Raw genomic sequence first — 22,177 nt, 5'->3', positions numbered from 1 at the left:
CTCTTGGTGTGTCTCACTCTCAGCCTTTGCGTCTTTACTGTGACAGTCAATCCGTGCTTCATATTGCTGTTAATACTGTTTTTCATGAGCGAACCAAACACATTGAGATTGATTGTCACTATGTACGTGATCACGTTCAATCCGGTACTATTATCACTTCTCATGTTCGCACATCGGCTCAACTTGCAGATATCTTCACCAAAGCACTTTGACGTCCTCAGTTTGAGCTTTTTCTTCACAAGTTGGGCATTCGTGATCTCCATGCTCCAACTTGAAGGGGAGTATTAAGGGATTTGCATGTATATTATTGTATATACGAGAGTTAAATTAGAATCTTGTATGTTAGGAAAGATATTAATTTAGCAAAATCTTTTCACCATATTTGTAAAGGTGTATTAGGTCTATTTAGACATAGGGATATCCTGCCTTGTACTCAAGCTTTTGGGAATATCCTGCCAAAATCTTCATCTTCTTACATTGTCGTTACAGATTGTCTTATTTATAGGAATAAAAATACTAGCAGCTTGGTGAAGAATATTGATACGATCATCTTAATATTGTTCAACAAACTATACTGTTCTACCCAAAACTTTTTTTTTTGCTCAGTAAAGATAAAAATTTATAAATCAAAATAAAGCTCTATAAAAATGTAGAGACAAAAATAAAAAAAAACACAAAATTGGTTAAAAAGACCAAAATCAATAATTCCTGGGAGAAAAAGACATCTAGATTTTGATACTATTTAAATGGACAAAAATATAAAAATAGCCAGGATGTAACCAGTTTCATCCTACCCATTTTTAAATACTTTTTCTTATTTTTAAATTACATCAGGATGCATCCAGTTTCATCCTCGCTATTTTTTAAGTTTAAGCCAGGATGAATCCAGTTTCATCCTTGCTATATTTTTTTGTGTCCATTTCACCCATACTAATTTTTACTCGTCCATTAGAACCATGTTTTAAAAATATTTGGACAAATGACCCATTTTCCGAAAAAAAAGGGAAAGGAAATCCCAAAATATCTCAAAGGAGAAGGAAAAAGCTTCACTGCCCAAAACTTGATTCTCCTATCCACACGGCTTATCATATGAACCATGATTTTGGGCATACCAAAATCTTACTAGGCATACAAAGGACTAGTCCTAACTTGGGTGACCTTATAAGGGGTACCCTATGGGTAGTTCAATTACCTATATGCCCTTAAATCTTTTAAATTACTAATCTATCCCTAACCCTAATACAAAAACCTATAATCTTTAATCCTAAAATCATTTTCATTCAACCGCTTATTCTTCTTCCTCCTCCATATCCGAACCCACCACTGTTTTTTTTTCATCGTATCATCGCGGAAATTTAATCGTCGATTCGTGAAAATTTAGTCGACGATTAAACTCGTCTATATAATGGGTCGTCGTAAGCCAGTATCTCGTTCTAATCGATCGATTGAAAAACCTATTGAATAAGAAGAAGATTTAGAGAGTGAAGAACAAACTCAAAATCAACCACAAAATCAACCAGAAGAAGAGATTTAAGAAGAACCAACTCCGGAAATGAGAATAAGAAAGTGAGTTCTACAAACCCATCTCGTATTTGATGTTTTTGATTGGTATGATAGATTTAATTCGTCAAAAACGTGTTTGTGCGGCGGTTACAGTGTATGGTTCGACGTAAAAAAAAATTTAGATGTGCGCCGAGCTGTTCTTGAAACTGAACCCTGAAAGTGCATATTCCTGATGAAGTTGCAGAACAACGGGCTACAGGTTTTCACATTCCTGATGAAGATGATGTAATTTTCACCTAGATCGGATGGTGAGCCTCATGGTCAACCGATAATGAGACGACTCTACCATACTTGTGGCTTGGTTGTCGAAGTGTTTGTGCCGATTTGTGAAGCAACTCACGAACCTTTCTTTATTAGTTTCCAACACATCTTTGACCAAGTAAGTAATGATATCGAGGTAGGCGGTCTTCTAATTCCTAATAAGCATTTTAAAATTTTCTTCATAGACATCCTCGGTGATTGACCATATCAAAGCTTCCCATTCGCCTTGGAAACAAGCCCACAGCATCTCATTATGTTCATATGCTTTCAAGAGTTCCTTATTTTTCTTTACTCGTGTCTCCAACGGTAGATTAGCAATATTCTCTAGTTCTTTGAACTTAAGTGGTTGAATTATCGGTTGGCATTTTTTCCTCACATTGCACCATATGTGAAACGTACAAAGAAAATTGAATGCATCCGGAAATACCTTCTTAATAGCATACATCAACGATGAGTCTTGATCGGAAACGAACACTTTAGGAAGAGCACCCTCCTAGAAGATTAACTTCAATTGTTCTAACCCCCAAACATAACTCTCTTTCTTCTCGTTTTTCATGAAACAAAAATCCACGGTGAACAGTGCATTTGTCAAAGTATGCCCCACAATGTTCATCAACGAAATCTCATATTTATTAGTCTTGTACGTGAAATCTAATATAATAACTTGTGGGAAGCATAGAGACAATTGGGCGCATTCCGGTTGGGCAAGGAAAAAGTGTGTGACTTGACCGAAGTCATCCAACTTCTTTTGGCAAGCGTAGTTATTCTTCACCCCTAACCACATTACTTGTTGCATCACCATCCTACCTTGCAAATTGAGTCTTTTAATCTTTTGTCTTGCATTGTAGATAGTTTGCATAGTCGACTTGTTATTCTTGTTGTCCGCCTTCAATTTGCTAAGAATCCTAGAAGGTGGCAAACGTGCTCGTGTCATTTTATCCACTTCTAGCATCTCGTCGGGTTTGAGTCGCACTACTTTCGCATGTCCATGAAGGTATTTGGGACGTGGGTGGTTATGACGACAATCCATATTGTAAGACCCTAAAATATTTCTCCGGTTTAATCCAACCCATTATAGTTATAAGTCACAGCTATTTCACTTAAAATAACTCAAGAAACCAAAGTCGACAGTGTTTTGAACCCTATGAGTTTGGCCAAGTTACAAAATAGTGTTTTTATTGGGAGTTTGATAGCCTCAAGCATATGTATGTGTGCCAAAATAACTCCACATGTATCCCTCCACGCCATGGCACATCTGTCAACAATTGGAATGGCTTAGGGGCAGTTAAGTCTTTTCCGTGACTTATGATAAAAAAAAAATTAAATGGAAATAGAAAGGGTTTCCATGATTTCCTTTTTCTTCTTTCATGGTTCCTATTTTCTTCTTTGATTTCTCCTGATATTTTGTAAGGAAGGAACTTTAGAAAATTTGTTGAGATATCGAAGAGGTTGAGCTTGGAATTGATCAAGAATTATGCCTATGAATCTCCAGTGGAACGGGAAGAGGTATGTGAGCTTCATTTTTTCATCTGCTTAATCATACCCTAATTAATTCTAAGATGTTTTGATCAAAGTGGGTTTACATATTTGAAGTTTCATTGATTTTAAACGTTGGGTAGCTTGTAAACATGTAAAGTTTCATGTTTTGATAAGGTAATATAGAAATTCAATAATTTAGGGTTCTTGATGGAAATTAGGGATTTTGCATAATCTTGTGATTATTCTTTAATTTGTTTAAAAAAATACAACATGGGTTTGTGTTATTATCCAATTTCAACTAATGCATGTCTTAGCTTCAAGTTTAAACCTACTTAATCTACTTGATGGAAAATAGGGTTCATGATGGAAGACTGGGTGCTCATTATAGTTCATGTTCTTCTAGCAATTTATGAATTGGGTATGCTGCTAACTTACTTGATTCATGTCTAAAACGCTTTGTTTCATGTTTAACAAACTTGGGAAAGAAACTTGCATGGTTTGATTGTAGTTCAACTTTATAAACCCTAGCATGTATGTTTATGTTCTCCTAATATCTTGAGATCCAATGGTTGGATTATGTTGAAATTTGATTATGTCATACTTTATTACATGATATATGTAATGTACAATTTTCATAAGGATCGGATCACGTTTACTATTGTACAGATGACTCGAGCTATGACTGCGTTCACCAGGATTGAAATCCTGGGCAGTCTACTTACAATTAGCTTTTTGCATTTTCCGTATATCGGATGAAGCTCAGTTTTTAGTATGTTGTTTATTACTTTGTAGATTATTTACTGTAAAATTTCAAGAGGTTCCAATCAATTTAGGTACCTAAAAGCATTAGAAAATCGTGATTGAATTTTGTATGTCGGCAGTGAAGACAACCAGGTTGTGAGATGTGCATCTTTTAAATGAACCGTTAGAATAAGCTGAGAGTTTTACATGTAGTTGTACCCTGAGTTACCAGGACACTATAAATTTCAAGACAATCAGGTAAGAATTTCTACGGAAATACTTGAATGAATTATACTGCATTTTTTAAAATGGTAATCTTTTACTTTCTACTCGAGCCTTTTTATCTTGTTGGGTGGTCAACGGATTGAGACAACAACTTCGTGTGGTTTGTTCTTTATATTTTTATTAATGTCCAGTAGAATGAATTTCTAATTTGTTGCAACTATGTATGGATTGTTCTACTATATATATATGGGCACTTATGTGTTGCTCATTTTTAACTAGATTTTATGACGTGTGAGACCTTTCAAGTAAGATCCCCATGTTCCTAATATGTAGAGTGAAAATTCATTTTGGTTTGAGGCTATATAACAAAGCATTTTTCTTAAAGAAAAGTTCGTGGTTAGGCTAAATGTATTGTTATGATTCCGTCTATATGAGAATTACCTTTGAGACACATTTTTATTATTCAACATTACTGCAATGCACTTGTAGTGGAGATATTGATTTATGCTTGAGACTTTTTGGATGCTATTAGATTAGTCGTGAACTCACTGTACTAGACCTAGTGTAAAGTTTGGGGTAATTTTGAATAGTAATTATCTCTTCAGTTTATGTAGATGGGCCGAACTAGTTTGGATTCATGGGAATATTTTGAATGACGAAGATTTGTTCTTTTGTATGTCGGTTGCTGGCGGGTAGTCCCGATGCATATGAGTATTTTGTCTTTATCGTTCTAGATCAGGTATTTTTTTCTTTGTATCTTCAAAAGGGACTTAGTGTATCATGTTCTTGTTTTGTTAAGTAATGGCGTAGGCCGGACTGAATATAATAGAATATATAAGTGATGCAAAGAACTAGTATATAAGCGGTTTGCACATTTTTGAATGAATGTGTTTGGTTGTAGTATTTAAATTCAAGATTCTAAACTTGTTCATAGTTTCTAAATTTGAGTAGCTTCTCTGTTGATTGGGTAGCATCTCATAAGTCCATTAACTGAGTAGTCTCACTTAGAAAAATTATTGTGAGGCATTTTATTAAGCTCACTTGTGTTAGAATGCAGTTGTATTTCATTGGTTAAGGGTAGATTTAGCTAGGAAATTCACTATACATCTCTTGATTCTACAGAAATGTTATGCATAAATCACATACCAGGAGACAGGTTTGTGTATCAATTTGGTGTTATGCTCTATTTGGAATCAGTTTACCTGATAGATGATAAGAGATAGTTGCTACTATGGGTAGTTCATACTATCTAAATAAAAAAACGAACTACGGTCGTGCTTGATGCCTTCGAGAAACGGAGAGGGTACGTAGGCAGCCGCTATGCGGTTCAGCACCACTAGTCAAGATTATTCATATTGTCCGAAAAGGATTGGTTGCTGCCTTGCAGTTCATACCATCCATCCGGAGATGATTGTAACCTTGGCAGTGAGAGGTGGTTGCAGTCAATCCATGACTGTTCATATTACCTAGTGAAAATATGATTGTTGTCTCTTCAAGATAATTCATACCATCTGGTAACTGTACAACCCACAAGACGAGATGATTATTACCGTTTAAGGTAATTCATATCATCTGCCTCGGCTTGGGAGTTAGGCAATGGTTGTTATCGTATCGGGTCGCTTATACCATCTGAGGATAAATAATGGTTGGTGCATATGATGGAAGTTCATACCATCGATCTAGAGATGATTACTAACTCTTGGAGTAGTTCATATCATCTGAGAAAAGTTGTCTGTTGAGCTTGACCAAGTACTGTGAATTGTCAGGCCCGAAATGGCACCCCACCTACGGGTGACAACCCGGAAGACCGTTTGTTTGATAACGGTGGCTGGTATCGGACTACCCTGGCATTGAATTACCGTTTGTTTGATAACGGCGCGTTCTGTCAGGCCTTAATTGGCACCCCACCTACGGATGGCAACCCGGAAGATCGTTTGTTTGATAACGGTGGCTGGTATCGGACTACTCTGGCAAGAGACATTGCGACTTTACAGTAAAGATGATGTAAATCAATTATCGGTCTCGATGATCCTAAAATTGAAAAATATGTTCAGAGGAAATCATTTGCGAAATTATTGGTCGGTTTAAATGACCCTTAGAAAATTTGGTTTCTTTAGTGGCGTATCAGGAAGTTGTAGCTTGCCAAGCGGGTCGTAACCCGACCCGTTGGGAGCGAAAATTTTCTGATCCGTCACAGTTGGTATCAGAGCACTTTCGGTTCAATCGGGACTGTGCGCTTAGAACTCACCAACCTTCTACTCGTATTGTGACTACAAGTAAGTTTCTTTACTTCTTGTTTTATTTTGAACTTCGGAACGAAGTTCTTTTAAGGGGTTGATGATGTAAGACCCAAAAATCTTTCTCCGGTTTAATCCAACCCATTATAGTTATAAGTCATAGCTATTTCACTTAAAATAACTCAAGAAACCAAAGTCGAGAGTGTTTTCAATCCTATGAGTCTGCCCAAGTTACAAAATAGGGTTTTTATGGGGAATTTGATAGCCTCAAGCATATGTATGGGTGCCAAAATAACTCCACATGTATCCCTCCACGTCATGGCACATCTATCAACAATTGGAATGGCTTAGGGGCAGTTAAGTCTTTTCCGTGACTTATGATAAAAAGAAAATTAAATGGAAATAGAAGGGGTTTCCATGATTTCCCTTTTCTTCTTTCATGGTTCCTATTTTCTTCTTTGATTTCTCCTGAGATTTTGTAAGGAAGGAACTTTAGAAAATTTGTTGAGATATCGAAGAGGTTGATCTTGGAATTGATCAAGAATTATGCCTATGAATCTCCAATGGAAGGGGAAGAGGTATGTGAGATTCATTTTTCATCTACTTAATCATACCCTAATTAATTCTAAGATGTTTTGATCAAAGTGGGTTTACATATTTGAATTTTTATTGATTTTAAACGTTGGGTAGCTTGTAAACATGTAAAGTTTCATGTTTTGATAAGCTAATATGGAAATTCAATAATTTAGGGTTCTTGATGGAAATTGTGGATTTTGCATGATCTTGTGATTATTCTTTAATTTGTATAAAAAAATACAACATGATTTTGTGTTATTATCCAATTTCAACTAATGCATGTCTTAGCTTCAAGTTTAAACCTACTTAATCTACTTGATGGAAAATAGGGTTCATGATGGAAGACTGGGTGCTCGTTATAGTTCATGTTCTTCTACCAATTTATGAATTGGGTATGCTGCTACTTGATTCATGTATAAAATGCTTTGTTTCATGTTTAACAAACTTGGGAAAGAAACTTGCATGGTTTGATTGTAGTTCAACTTTATAAACCCTAGCATGTATGTTTATGTTATCCTAATATCTTGAGATCCAACGGTTGAATTATGTTGAAATTTTATTATGTCATACTTTATTACATGATATATGTAATGTACAATTTTCATAAGGATTGGATCACGTTTACTATTGTACAGATGACTCGAGCTATGACTGCGTTCACCAGGATTGAAATCCTGGGCAGTCTCCTTACAATTATCTTTTTGCATTTTCCGTACATAGGATGAAGCTCAGTATTTAGTATGTTGTTTATTACTTTATAGATAACTTACTGTAAAATTTCAAGAGGTTCCAATCAATTTAGGTACCTAAAAGCATTAGAAAATCGTGACTGAATTCTGTATGTCGGCAGTGAAAACAACCAGGTTGTGAGATGTGTTTCTTTTAAATTAACCGTTAGAATAGGCTAAGATTTTTACATGGAGTTGTGCACTGAGTTACCAGGACACTGTGTAAATTACAAGACAATCAGGTAAGAATTTCTACGGAAATACTTGAATGAATTAAACTGCATTTTGTAAAATGGGAATCTTTTACTTTCTACTCGAGCCTTTTTATCTTGTTGGGTGGTCAACGGATTGAGACAACAACTTCGTGTGGTTTGTTCTTTATATTTTTATTAATGTCCAGTAGAATGAATTTCTAATTTGTTGCAACTATGTATGGATTGTTCTACTATATATATATGGGCACTTATGTGTTGCTCATTTTTAACTAGATTTTATGACGTGTGAGACCTTTCAAGTAAGATCCCCATGTTCCTAATATGTAGAGTGAAAATTCATTTTGGTTTGAGGCTATATAACAAAGCATTTTTCTTAAAGAAAAGTTCGTGGTTAGGCTAAATGTATTGTTATGATTCCGTCCATATGAGAATTACCTTTGAGACACATTTTTATTATTCAACATTACTGCAATGCACTTGTCGTGGAGATATTGATTTATGCTTGAGACTTTTTGGATGCTATTAGATTAGTCGTGAACTCACTGTACTAGACCTAGTGTAAAGTTTGGGGTAATTTTGAATAGTAATTATCTCTTCAGTTTATGTAGATGGGCCGAACTAGTTCGGATTTATGGGAATATTTTGAATGACGAAGATTTGTTCTTTTGTATGTCGGTTTCTGGCGGGTAGTCCCGATGCATATGAACATGTTTGTCTTTATCGTTCTAGATCAGGGATTTTTTTCTTTGTATCTTCAAAAGGGACTTAGTGTATCATGTTCTTGTTTTGTTAAGTAATGGCGTAGGCCGGACTGAATATAATAGAATATATAAGTGATGCAGAGAACTAGTGTATGAGCGGTTTGCACATTTTTGAATGAATGTGTTTGGTTGTAGTATTTAAATTCAGGATTCTAAACTTGTTCATAGTTTCTAAATTTGGGTAGCTTCTCTGTTGATTAGGTAGCATCTCATAAGTCCATTAACTGAGTAGGCTCACTTAGACAATTTATTGTGAGGCATTTTATTAAGCTCACTTGTGTGAGAATGCAGTTGTATTTCATTGGTTAAGGGTAGATTTAGCTAGGCAATTCACTGTACATCTCTTGATTCTACAGAAATGTTATGCATAAATCACATACCAGAAGACAAGTTTGTGTATCAATTTGGTGTTATGCTCTATTTGGAATCAGTTTACCTGATAGATGATAAGAGATAGTTGCTATTATGGGTAGTTCATACTATCTAAATACAAAAACGAACTACGGTCGTGCTTGATCCCTTCGAGAAATGGAGAGGGTACGTAGGCATCCGCTATGCGGTTCAGCACCACTAGTCAAGATTATTCATATTGTCTGAAAAGGGTTGGTTGCTGCCTTGCAGTTCATACCATCCATTCGGAGATGATTGTAACCTTGGAAGTGAGAGGTGGTTGCAGTCAATCCATGACTGTTCATATTACCTAGTGAAAATATGATTGTTGTCTCTTCAAGATAATTCATACCATCTGGTAACTGTACAACCCATAAGACGAGATGCTTATTACCGTTTAAGGTAATTCATATCATGTGTCTCGGCTTGGGAGTTAGGCAATGGTTGTTATCGTATCAGGTCGCTTATACCATATGATGATAAATAATGGTTGGTGCATATGATGGAAGTTCATACCATCGATCTAGAGATGAATACTAACTTTTGGAGTAGTTCATATCATCTGAGAAAAGTTGTCTATTGATCTTGACCAAGTACTATGAATTGCCAGGCCAGAAATGGCACCCCACCTACGGGTGGAAACCCGGAAGACCGTTTGTTTGATAACGGTGGCTGGTATCGGACTACCATGGCATTGAATTACCGTTTGTTTGATAATAGCGCGTTCTGTCAGGCCTTAATTGGCACCCCACCTACGGGTGGCAACCCGGAAGACCGTTTGTTTGATAACGGTGGCTGGTATCGGACTACTCTGGAAAGAGACATTGCGTCTTTACAGTAAAGATGATGTAAATCAATTATCGGTCTCGATGATCCTAAAATCGAAAAATATGTTCAGAGGAACTCATTTGAGAAATTATTGGTCGGTTTAAATGATCCTTCGAAAATTTAGTTTCTTTAGTGGCGTATCAGGAAGTTGTAGCTTTCCAAGCGGGTCGTAACCCGACCCGCTGAGAGCGAAAATTTTCTGATCCGTCACACGTATCTTTATTCATTATCCAATATTGATCTTCTTTCTTCATGGTATTATTCTTGAGGTTGAAAACGATCTTGAAAGGGCAATTTCTTTTCTTCGTTTTCGTCCTATTCTTTCTCCAGGTCTTCCCAACATATACGGTACCCTATTTAACCTTGCTAGCGCCGGTTTCACTACGCTCACAAATCATTTCAAACCGATCCGATCGGCTTTGTTGTCCTTTAACTAGTACACAATTTACCTTCATCGCATGTTCCTTAAGCCAATCAATAACTTTGGGTTTAGTTTTCCATGTCTACGTTCATTCCAAAACAAATAATTTGTAAGAAAAACTTTGGAATATTCCGACAACATTAAGGTAAACAAAAAGTTCTAACATACCAAATCATTTTGGAAGTGATCCTTGGTATCCTCGTGAATCATGTATACTGGATCAGGTTGATTTTCCATGGGTCCAACCATGATCTACAAAGAATATCACAAGGTTAAATACTAGAAAAGAATTATAATAGCAAGGTTCGGCTCATTCGATAGTCATATTATGTGCTGGAACATGAACATTTACAGGTTTCGGCTTATACGATATTCTAAATATGTGCCGAACCACACTCAATATTTTAACCCAAAAATTAACAAATTTATGTTCGGCTCATACGATAATGAAATTATGTGCCGAACCTTAAACATTTAGAGGTTTCGGCTTATACACTATTATCAATATAAGCCGAACCATTAATTTTCTTATTCCGGGCTATGCAGGATGTTGTTCGGCTTACTATGAAACTTTCATATAAGCCGAACTAGTGTCTAGCAAAAGGGTGAGAATTGAAAATTATAGGTTCGACGCATGCTGTAAACATATTCAGTGAGCCGAACCGTTCATCATTTCGTTGATTTGGCTCATAGATGTGAGCCGAACCTCAACCTGGTTCGCCGAACCATGAAGCAAAAATCCAAACTTTTGATAATTTGTAGCTATAGAAGTGAGATTGAGCATAAGATAGAAGTGTACCTGTGTATTAGAAGCATTGGGTTCCTCATATATGTGCTCATCATCTGGATTTGGCTCATAAAAATCATCATCTTGAGTTTGTGTTTGAGTTTGAGCTTGAATTTTAGTTTGTGTAAAATCATTCTCATAATCTAAGAAATCAGCCATTTGGGAATCATTGTTGTAGTTGATATGTATTTTCGTAGCTTTTTAATATGAATTATGACCCTCCTCATCCTCCATTGAATCAAGAATAAAATTTTCACACTTTCTCCTTCTCTTTCTCTGCTTCTTAACCAAAACATTGATTTTTTTCCCACAAATTTTTTCATCTAAACAACCTTTATAATTCTGAAAATATCTTAATCACTAATCAAAATATTTAATCACTAATCTAGATTACTAACACTAATACGTAAAGGTTAGATTTGTCATTTAAAAAATTTTGGATTAAGGGGATATCTGATTTTTCTATTTCACAACCCTTTTTGTCTTTATCGAGTATGCCTTGAAACATTTTGGTATGCCCAGAAATCAGGGTTTCTATCATATTTGTTAACATACCAAGTCCCAGTGGACTTGTTCTGTTAGACATGTGCAAAACCAAGTCCACCCACCAGAAATCAAGGTTGTGGTGACTTAATCTTTTGTGAAGATATGAAAAGTGACAATAAGATTATTATTGTAACAGTTGGAATCACAAAAATGAACTTCTTGTGACACTAGCCATGAACGCGATATGTAGTGTTGTGGAGACATAAAGCCTTAAAAAACATGTGGCGCCGGCACCATAGACGTTTTCTCATGGAGTATACTATGAAGACCGTTCAGCTGAGCCGGAGCGTATTACAAGGTTCACAGATGACTCACGACCTTCATGTTTGTCATAGACATGTGGGCAGTTACCCCTGGCGAATTGTCATCAGCTTTTTTTTTTTTTTGATTCAAAAAGGGCAATATATTAAGGAGAAAAAGCAGTATTACCACAAAACAGTGGCAAAACAGCTGACAAGGTTACAAACTTTCAATCTAAGTTGAGATGAAAAAGAAACCAAAAGAAGGAAACACACAATTAATGAGATCCTAACACACCCTCCCAATTATACAAAACCATATTAAGAGAAATATTCTCAAAAGTATTTGTACCCATAGACCAGTTGAAAAGCAAAATCTTCACATCTTGCAGAAGGAGATCATAACTTTTGTAAACTCCTTGAAAAGTTCTTCTGTTACGCTCATTCCAAATTGTCCACCATATAGCAAAGGGGATTAAACCCCATAGTCTTCTTTTTAAGGAATTTCCTTTTTTTCTGCACCATTCCCACAAATTTGATTTTACATCTGAACTGAACACCCAATGAATCTTGAAACTTTTAAAAAAGAAGTTCCACAGCTTGCTTGTTTCCTCACAGTGCAGAAATAAATGAGCATTTGATTCTGGAGCTTTTTTGCATAAAATACAAGCATTTATCACAATTGAGTTTCTGATGGAATCAAGTGTAGGAGCTGCATTGTAACACAGGCACCAAGTAAAGAAAATAACCTTCATTGGAATTTTTGGATTCCAAATGCTCTTGTGAGGAAACCTGAGATAACCTTCATATTCTAAAGCCAAATAACAAGACTTCACTGAGAAAGAAGTCCCAGGAATCCATATTATAGTGTCATCTCCATTCTCAGCAATGTCAGGGTTGTTTATAAGCTGCAGTAAGTTTGCCACCATTTCTACTTCATCATTTATGAGCACCCTTGAGAAATTGAAATTCCAAGCTTGATTATCTTCAGTGAATTCCACCATTTCACAGATAGTAGCATTTTTTTTCTGGAAAGCCTATAAAGAGTAGGAAATAGATAAGCCAGATTGTAATGCCCTACCCATTTTTCCAACCAGAAAAGCACTCTATTGCCACTGTTTACAATTACTTTTGAATTTTGCTGAACAAGTGGATTAGATTTTAAGATCCCAGACCAAAGACTTTTCCCTACATAATTAGAGCAATCATTTGGAAGTAAAGCATCAACATGTCCTCCAAATTTCTGATGAATAATTGACCTCCATAGAGCTTTCCTTTCTTTCCCATATCTCCAACACCATTTGGCATGTAAAGCTTTGTTCATAAGCCTTAGCTTCTTAATGCCTACTCCCCCTCTTTCTTTTGGCAGATGAACACTTTTCCAACCCACCCAACTTCTTTTTTTGTTAGCATCAGAGGAACCCCATAAGAACTTCCTCATTATAGATACCATTTGTTTTTCTACAGAAGCAGGTAATTGAAAGAGAGATAAATAGTGAATGGGAAGGCTAGATAACACACCTTGAATGAGCATAAGTCTACCACCTTTTGTCAAGTATCTTCTTTGCCATGTGCCAAGCGTTTGTTGAAACTTAAGAAGGATTGATTCCCAAACAGTGACTGACTTAGATTTATTGCCCAAAGGAATGCCTAGATAGTTCAAAGGAAATTGAGCTTTAGGATAACCAAAAATTAAAGCACAAGAATCAGAATTTTGTGCATTCCCTACTGCCACCAGTGCACTCTTACTGAAATTCATTTTTAAACCAGAAACTAACTCAAAACCAATGAGAAGATTCTTGAGATTAGTTACTTGCTCCTCACTGTCATCTAAGAAAACAATAAAATCATCAGCAAATTGCAGATAAGTAATTTCCATTCCATCAATAGTTGGTTTAAAACCTTGCAAAACTTGCGAACTGTCATCAGCTGCCGACTTGAACTTTGTTTGTATTTTTATTTTGTCATGCTTCTCTTTAAATGATTTCAAAAAATCTCCTTAGTTGGCACCTAATCTCGTTTTTCACCGGCTCTTTGCAAGCATAGAGAGCCATAACCAAATTAGAATCTATCTCAGGGTGCTTACTCAGATCTTACTTACGTTTTTATCATTATTTTTTTGGTTCATATAATACCGTTGCAGTTGCTGACATATTCGACCAACAAACTGCTGATTCACAAAAATAAATTGAAAAAAAAAATAGGGATGAAAATTTAACTGTGCACTAGAAAATCGTGAAGCATATGAACACAACCGGGAAGAACAAGATCAAATTCATATTTTTGCCACTTTATTGAGGACTGATCTGATCTAGAGTTTTAGTTTATTATTCTAATTAATTAGTGAGATTAGAATATAATACAATGGGCATATTGACAAAAAAAAATGAAAAAAATGAGAAGAAGATTACTGGGAGGAGAATCAAGTGTGTCTTGATGTGATTTGCGGGAGTGTGCCGCCATTTCACTTGTGCTTTTTTGTGTCCTTCTTTCCAGACATTTCGAGCGTCACATCATGCGGTACACCAGCAGTGCTTACTTACACGGTGTGTGGTGTTCTCGGCGAACTTGAAGTTCAAAAGAATGAAGCAGGCTTTTTAAAGAATGATGTAATGAGCTTGAAAACGACTTGATGATCCTAAATCAAACTCGACAAATTTGGAAAAATATTATAAACATAATTGGAAAGTGAAAAAATTTGTTAGAATCTGAAAATATCTTGTATAAGTATAGGTATTCATGAAAATTCATGTTAGGGTTATTTCAATATCTCATGACTAATGTAAAAATCACACTAGAGCCGCAGATATTTCATAAAACTTAAAAAAAAAGAAAGAAAGGGAGCATAATATTAAACTAGATTGCCAACTGGTGTTATTTTATGTTATTTCCATTTCTCTTTCTAGTGTTCATTTATCTCAACATGCACAACCTAATCCGTATCATAAATTTGCAGCAATTTTCTGCAGAACTCATCATTACAAACGGCACGCTTGGCTCGTTTCAGTGTGTGCCGTGCTGTGCCGGCATGATTACATCGCTGGGCAGGTTGGTGGATCAGATCACCTACTATTAGATTTTAGCTTATTCAGTTGTATCTTTAAGAAACGCTCATCGAACAAAATATTAATCGAGATTTCAAATACCCATCAATCATCAACTCTTACAATATACTCGGGTACTCCGATCAAAGTAATTTTCATTCAGGTACTTCACCAAGAAACGCTAGTGATCGATCCACATGAAAATATCACCAGCAGACGATTTCACTACAACTATTAATGTCATTTCTGAATATGATCAGCACAAGAAGGCACTACTGGAATACATTGAAGAAGTTACGACTAATGCCGAAGAAATTCAAAAGAGAGTTCTCTCTGAAATACTATCTCGGAATAAAAACGTGGAGTACTTGCAACGGAAAGGTTTAGATGGTCACACAGATGGTGAGACCTTTAAGAAGATGCTGCCCGTTATCACTTATGAAGATCTCAAACCCGACATTGATCGTATAATCTCTAATGGTAATACATCCTCACCCCCCATTCTCTGTGACCAACCCATTTCCATGTTATTTTGTAGCTCAGGAACTTCATCTGGAGTGAGGAAAAGAATACCAGTGACAGAAGAAGATGCTGAACGAAGATATTTCTTTCGAAGCCTTGTCATGCCCATAGTAGATCAACATATTCCAGGTCTAGACAAAGGGAAAGTAATGTATATAATGATCAGTGTGCCTCAAGACATGACACCAGGAGGAATAGGACTTTCTTATTCAAGTACAGCCTTCTACAAGACATCATATTTTAAGGATAGATCCGACAATAATCCGTACAACAGCTACACTTGTCCTATCGAAGCCATTCATTGTGAAGATTCATACCAGAGTATGTATTCTCAGGTGTTTTGTGGGCTGTACCAAAGCGATCAAGTTCATCGACTAGGCGCGCCTTTTGGTTCTGGTATGGTTTCAATCGTAAGGTTCATACAGGAAAACTGGACTTCTCTCTGCAATGATATTCGAAATGGAAGGATAGACAACAAGAAAATTACCGATCTGCTGGTGCGAAAGGCGGTCTCGAAATTACTCAGCATCAAACCCAATCCGAAACTTGCAAATTTGATTGAGACTGAATGCAAGAGGGATGAAACTTGGAAAGGGATCATGTCGAGGTTATGGCCCAATGCTAAATATATTGAGAGCGTTGTTACAGGAACCATGTCTCAGTATATCCCGTACATTGAATTTTACAGTAATAAACTCCCCATCGTTTGTGCTAGGTATGCTTGTTCTGAAGCCTACTGTGGAATAAACCTTAACCCTCTATGTCAACCCGATCAAGTGTCCTACACCCTTATCCCCACAATGGCCTATTTTGAGTTCTTGCCAATACTTAGCGACCAACATGATCAACAAGAGGTAGTCGATCTCACTGCTGTCAAGCTCGGAAATGAATATGAGCTCGTTATCACAACTTATACCGGTAAGTGCCAAGATTATTTATTAAGATAATTATGATCATACAATAATTTTATTTTTCGTAATTGTTCCCATTGTATATACTTGTAGGACTTTATAGATACAGAGTTGGAGACGTCCTAAGAGTCGCTGGATTCAAGAACAATGCTCCTCAATTCAACTTCATGCGCAGAAATAACACACTTTTGAGCATTGATACTGAAAAGACAGACGAAGTTGAGCTACAGAATGCTGTGAATGTTGCTGCAAGACATCTCAAGAAATTCCTTAGTGCATCTCTTGTTGATTACACTAGTTTTGCTGATCATCATACAACTTCGTCAACTACTCCGGGCCATTACGTACTCTACTTTGAACTTGAGTGGGATAAGAACAATTTTTCAATCTTTCAGACGACGGTTATGGAGGAATGTTGTCTTTTACTTGAGGAAACCCTCGGAGCTGAATACCGTGAATGCCGGGTTGATAAGAAATTAATTGGACCTTTAGAGATAAAGATAGTGGAGACAGGAACCTTTGACAAGCTCATGGCCTACGCAGCAAAGGAGGGTTCTTCAGTTAACCAGTACAAGACACCTAGATGTGTGAAGCTTGCACCCATTGTCCAACTTCTCAACTCTAGAGTGGTTTCTAACTATTTCAGTCCCAAATCCCCACAAACTTCCGAAATATAGGTCTCTTTCCTACTTTCGGTCACAAAATGCGCAACGGTTATTAGTGGGTCATGATGCATCGGGTATTGCATTTATCTCTAACAAATTGTCATCAGCTGCAAACAAGAACTTTCTCTTTATTTGTTTATTTAATTTAATTTTGTCATGCTTCTCTTAGATTTCCAAATCTTTCCTTGCACCCCATTTCTTTTTTGGCCAGCTCTTTGCATATATAACCAAACTAAAATCCAGCTCAATGTGCCGTTACTCATTTTTTTGTTTTTTCTAAAGATTCGGTAATACATCAAAATGAGATGCCTTTGACAAGAACGATGAGATAGCATGAAGCAAACTATAGCTTGAATTAAGGAGGCTCATGTGAATACCCGAGATGTGTCTTTGGAAAAAGATAACAAAGAATCCAAATCTTAGACAGGGTCTTTGTTTTTACGTTTTTGTTTTCTTTTACTTTTACTGATCACAAACTCCCAAGGGGCAAATTCCCTGACAACCGTTGGGAATCTTGGTTGATGTATGTTGGGGATGTAAAAAGGCATGGCCAAGATCTTTTTTTTTTTTTCTCTCAGTCAGATGTTGGTCTTGATACTAAACTTTTTACTGGACAAACTGATATTGGTATTAAGGTACTCTGGCTGGGTATGGTCCAGCTGAATCATTTTGTATTTTTCCAGTGCATTTTGAGTTCGTTGACGAGGCAACCTGAAAACTTAGTTTGAAAACCCTAATGATTCTAGTGTTTTACGATCTTTTAATTATATGTTTTGCTTTTTTTTTTCTTTTATTTCTGAAGATTTAATTATATGTTTTATTATTATTTATTATTTTTTTTTTCCGAAACTAAGTTTAAATAAGTAATTTGGCCACACCTACTTATAATTAATGCAACTGTAAGTTTCGAAACTAAGTTTAAATAATGTAATTTGGCCACACCTAGCCAAACCTAAAACAAAGTAATTAGGGCTTCCGTTTCAAAATAGTAATTAGGGTTTCTTACTGCTTTATATATATATATATTAGGTACCACCCCGGCCTACGGCCGGGGCTCAACCTTTTTTCGATTTTTTGTTGTTGTTTGGGACTTGCGATCCTAGTGTTTTTTGATCAAGCCCCCGCCGAGGTCTCCTATGCAAATTCCAGTATTTTGTTGGTCGGGTCAAGTTAGTCGGGACCTACAGTCCCGGCCGTGGTCCCCTACGCAAATTCCAGTATTTTATTGGTCGTGTCAAATTAGCCGGGGCTGATGGCCCTGGCCGTAGTCCCCTACGCAAATTCTTGTATTTTGTTGGTCTGGGCAAATTAGTCGGGGCCTGCAACCCCGGCCGTAATCCCCTAAGCAAATTCCGGTATTTTGTTGGTCGGGCCAAATTAGCAGGGACTTGCATCCCCTGTCGTAGTCCCCTACGCAAATTCCGGCCTACGACCGGGGTTCAACCATTTTTGATTTTTTTTTTTGTTGTTTGGTCCCTTATGCAAACTCTAGTATTTTGTTTGTCGTGTCAAATTAGTCGGGGCTGTAGAGCAAATTCCGGTATTTTGTTGATGGGTCAAATTAATCGGGGCTTACAGCCCCGGCCATGGTCCCCTACACAAATTGCATTATTTTGTTTGTCGGGTCAAATTAGTTGTAGTCCCCTACGCAAATTCTGGTATTTTGTTAATGGTATCAAATTAGTCGGGGCCTACAACCCCGGCCGTAGTCCTTTACGTGAATTTCAGTATTTTGTTGGTCGGTCAAATTAGCTAGGACCCACAGCCCTGTCGTAGTCTTGTAAATATCTGACGTTACCGTATGGCCCGTATCTGATCGACTATATATCCCAAATATTGATGCTCAATATTAATAGGATGCTTCAAAAAAAAAGGATAAAAAAACTATCAATCCCGAGAAGAAAAGTCTAAGTCCAAATCTTAACCACGCTGAAAAAGGAAATTAATTTTTTCTTACTGTTTGTACCCTGCTCACAAAAAAGAAAAATCAAACGAGTCCCACTCGTTTTTGTTTTGCGCTTTCACGCTTTGCTTTTTCTTTTTTGGTAGCTTAGACGTGTTAGGTCAGGTTAACTAATAAAGGCTCGTTACCTTGGTGGTCGGGCAGAGCCTATTTCAGAACCATGTCTAGCTTGAAATTAGCTTTGGTACGGGCCACGGCATAATCTATGTCGTCCAAAATAATTAAGTCTCAAGAGATCCTCAAGAGATCAGACGGACGTCTATATAAGACATATAATCAATCGATCCGCATCGTAGGATGATAAAATCGATGGTCGGATTTGTAAGGCTACACACAGAGCACTTCTTTTTATAATATAGATATATATATAGAGTACATATTTTTCAAGAGATTTAATGGAAGTTACCATCAGAAATCAGAGCAAACATATTTTTCTGGCTTAATTACCGATAGTCTCACTCTGAATCTTGCAGTGCAGAGGAGTATGCAAAATGTGGAAAACTCTGCGACCTAAACCTAAGATGGGTGTGCTTCACGTTAAGGAAATTAATTTTGAAGCGGACCAAAATAATGATGATAAAGTTAATACTAATCATGTCGATGAACAAGTACAACTCTGCTCTATCGGAACCCTTACTATAGACCACCGTTTATCGGCCTCCATAAGTTTCATGGTTGGTTCTTGTAACGGTTTAGTTTGTTATGCCAAGATACAAACAAACCTTTAAATTTTTTGTAATGCATGTCTATAGTTGCAATCCTGTGATTAAAGAGCACATTGAACGTTCTCTTCTTTTTTAAACGTAACAAAGCAAGAAATTAACCATCTCTCTTTTTCTCCCTGAACAAGCAAAATTAAATATTCCTTGGACTAAAATTTCTGAAGTAGCACAAAAGTAGTACCATAAAAGAAAGAACAATAAGAGATGTCTACTGCCAAACAGTTGATCACAAAGTTGCAACAGCTGCCATGAACTCGGCATCATTCTCTAGAGCCTTCAATGTCTTAGCAGAAAGGCAAGCTTCATACTATCAGGAATAGGTCCAGGAGTTGATGTAATCTTCCCATCACGTTTGTTAACAATACCACTTCTCAACGCAATGGGTGTACCCCAACCGAAATTGTTCCCGTACATATCAAATCTTGGAGAACCCCCAGTTACCAATGTATACTGCGATGCCAATAAGTTTGACATCTTTTTCACTGTAGGTTTCTCAACCCATCCCTTCCAATGGCTTCGAATTGCTGCCCCGTCAAACGAAGTGACCAACTTGTTCAATAGTAAAGCTCCCAACTCAAACCCACCAACTTCTAGTAGTTCATGCACCTTAACAGTTGCATCGCCAGACACAGCCGAGTTTCCAAAGAAGGATTCAGGTGGCGGTGGATCTAACCTGCCTGTAGTTCCTATCGCTAAGCGATACCTAGTCTCCTCATTTGGATCTAAACACCTTGCTCGTACTACTGCAACCCAGACGTGAGCCAAAACCGCTTGTAAAGAGGAGATTGTAACATTTGCATGACCATCATCTTTTGCCGTCTTTGAGTTCGCCTTTTCTTTTAGTATTGCAATGTTTTCTCGAGTGAAGATAAAGACTCTTTCAAAAAGGGGAGGTGGACTTGTATCCTTCCCAAGACTGAAATGTGGATAAAGGGAATCGAATGGGTAGATCATTTTCTATGTCATTCATAAGACACAAACGATCAAAAACAGGGGGACGTGAGATGTGATGATCTGATGATGATGAGCCTTGTCTGGAGATCTCACACCACGAGTTAAAGAAATGCCAAAACGATTTTCCATCACAAACAGTATGATTTATACTGTATCCAATAAACAAACCATCGAGAAGTTCCGTTGCCTGTACCGAAAGCAACGGTTTGGATCGACCATCGTAGTTCACAGCATCATTGAGGCTGAAGAATGAGTTTTCAATATGGTGGGTACGTGGATCGAATCCATAATATCGGCTACTGTTATATTTTCTGAGGCATGGATGAATTCTGCACCAGTTGAATTGCAGTCTATATAGAAAGAGACGGTGTTATCATCATCATCATGTACTTTGACAGCAAGTCGACCTGCAAGAGGGTAAAAGTGGTCGAGCGTAGAGGCTAAAGACCTTTTAAGCTGAGTAATAATCATGCACTCCGTTTCTTCTTGTTTGTTTTGCGTTGGACGAGCAAAGAGGAGACCTCTTTGCATATATGGGAGTATTAAGGATTTTAGATCCCAGGGACCTAAATGAATTTTCTGATCACCATCTTTATGATTGTTAGTTGCTGGTAGGATTGTGATAGTGGATATGTATCGAACGTCATCATCCATCCTTTAATTAATTTCTCTTTTGTAATAACAGTTTGCTGTTTTCAAATGGCTGAATCCATGATTCTAGATATCGAGTCTCATAACATTTGAATGCAGGATGTAGTATGAATTTGTTAAAGTATAAGATCCAAACCATAGACATGTGGGCAGTTATCTCTAACGTATCATCAGCTGCCGACATGAACTTGGCTTTTATTTTTCGTTTGTCATGTTTCTCTTCAATTGATTTCCAAATCTTCCCTTAATTGGAACCTCATCTCGGTAACCAAATAAAAATCTAGCTCAACGTGCCGTTACTCCGTTCTTGGCAAAAAAAAGATAAAATAATTCGTCGACCTTGCAATATGATCTATTAGAAAAACCATGAAGGATGCCATCTCATGTGAATAGCAAAGATCTTCCTTTGGGAAAAGGGAACAAGGGATCCAAATCGTATCACTTAGACTAAAGAAGATGTTGATTTAAATTTTGCAGATTGGGGATTTATTTTATAATTCTAAAACAAAAATATCATAATTTTATTATTTAAATCATATTTAAGACTAGTCGTATCTGGGAGTATTTATTTTTTCAAAAATTCTTAGCCAAAAAAAAATTATTTTTTCTAAAATTCTCAACAAACCACACAAAAAAAATGCGTGAAAAAACTGCTAGACACAAAGTCTGTGAGACAAAAAGGGGATTCGGTTTTGACGTGGTTTCACTTCTTGGTCTGTTCAGAAGCACTCTTATTTTTTTCATCTAA

At 36.8% G+C, this 22,177-nt stretch overlaps 2 protein-coding genes across 2 annotated transcripts; one reads left to right on the top strand and one right to left on the bottom strand.

Annotated features, from left to right (window-relative positions):
* The first annotated feature begins 15,238 nt into the window (after positions 1-15,238).
* Positions 15,239-18,823, top strand: LOC113342860 (indole-3-acetic acid-amido synthetase GH3.6-like). The gene is made up of 3 exons (XM_026587253.1): positions 15,239-16,481; positions 16,568-17,136; positions 18,713-18,823. Exons 1-3 carry the CDS (start codon positions 15,239-15,241, stop codon positions 18,821-18,823), a joined length of 1,923 nt encoding a protein of 640 aa, XP_026443038.1.
* Positions 18,824-20,100: 1,277 nt separating this feature from the next.
* Positions 20,101-20,778, bottom strand: LOC113342859 (uncharacterized acetyltransferase At3g50280-like). Its single transcript, XM_026587252.1, has one exon. The coding sequence runs from the start codon at positions 20,776-20,778 to the stop codon at positions 20,101-20,103; it is 678 nt and encodes a 225-aa protein (XP_026443037.1).
* Between the last annotated feature and the right edge of the window lie 1,399 nt (positions 20,779-22,177).

Source organism: Papaver somniferum, unplaced genomic scaffold, assembly GCF_003573695.1.
Source record: "Papaver somniferum cultivar HN1 unplaced genomic scaffold, ASM357369v1 unplaced-scaffold_48, whole genome shotgun sequence".
Lineage (NCBI taxonomy): Eukaryota > Viridiplantae > Streptophyta > Magnoliopsida > Ranunculales > Papaveraceae > Papaver > Papaver somniferum.
Note: the sequence above shows the minus strand (reverse complement) of the source record. Positions and strands in the feature narration are given on the sequence as shown.

Coding starts and splice junctions, on each gene's coding strand:
- LOC113342860 (XM_026587253.1), top strand. CDS start 15,239: ATGAAAATATCACCAGCAGACGATTTCACTACAACTATTAATGTCATT. Junction 16,482..16,567: donor CGTTATCACAACTTATACCG/GTAAGTGCCAAG, acceptor ATATACTTGTAG/GACTTTATAGATACAGAGTT. Junction 17,137..18,712: donor TCAGTCCCAAATCCCCACAA/ACTTCCGAAATA, acceptor TTAATCGGGGCT/TACAGCCCCGGCCATGGTCC.
- LOC113342859 (XM_026587252.1), bottom strand. CDS start 20,778: ATGATCTACCCATTCGATTCCCTTTATCCACATTTCAGTCTTGGGAAG.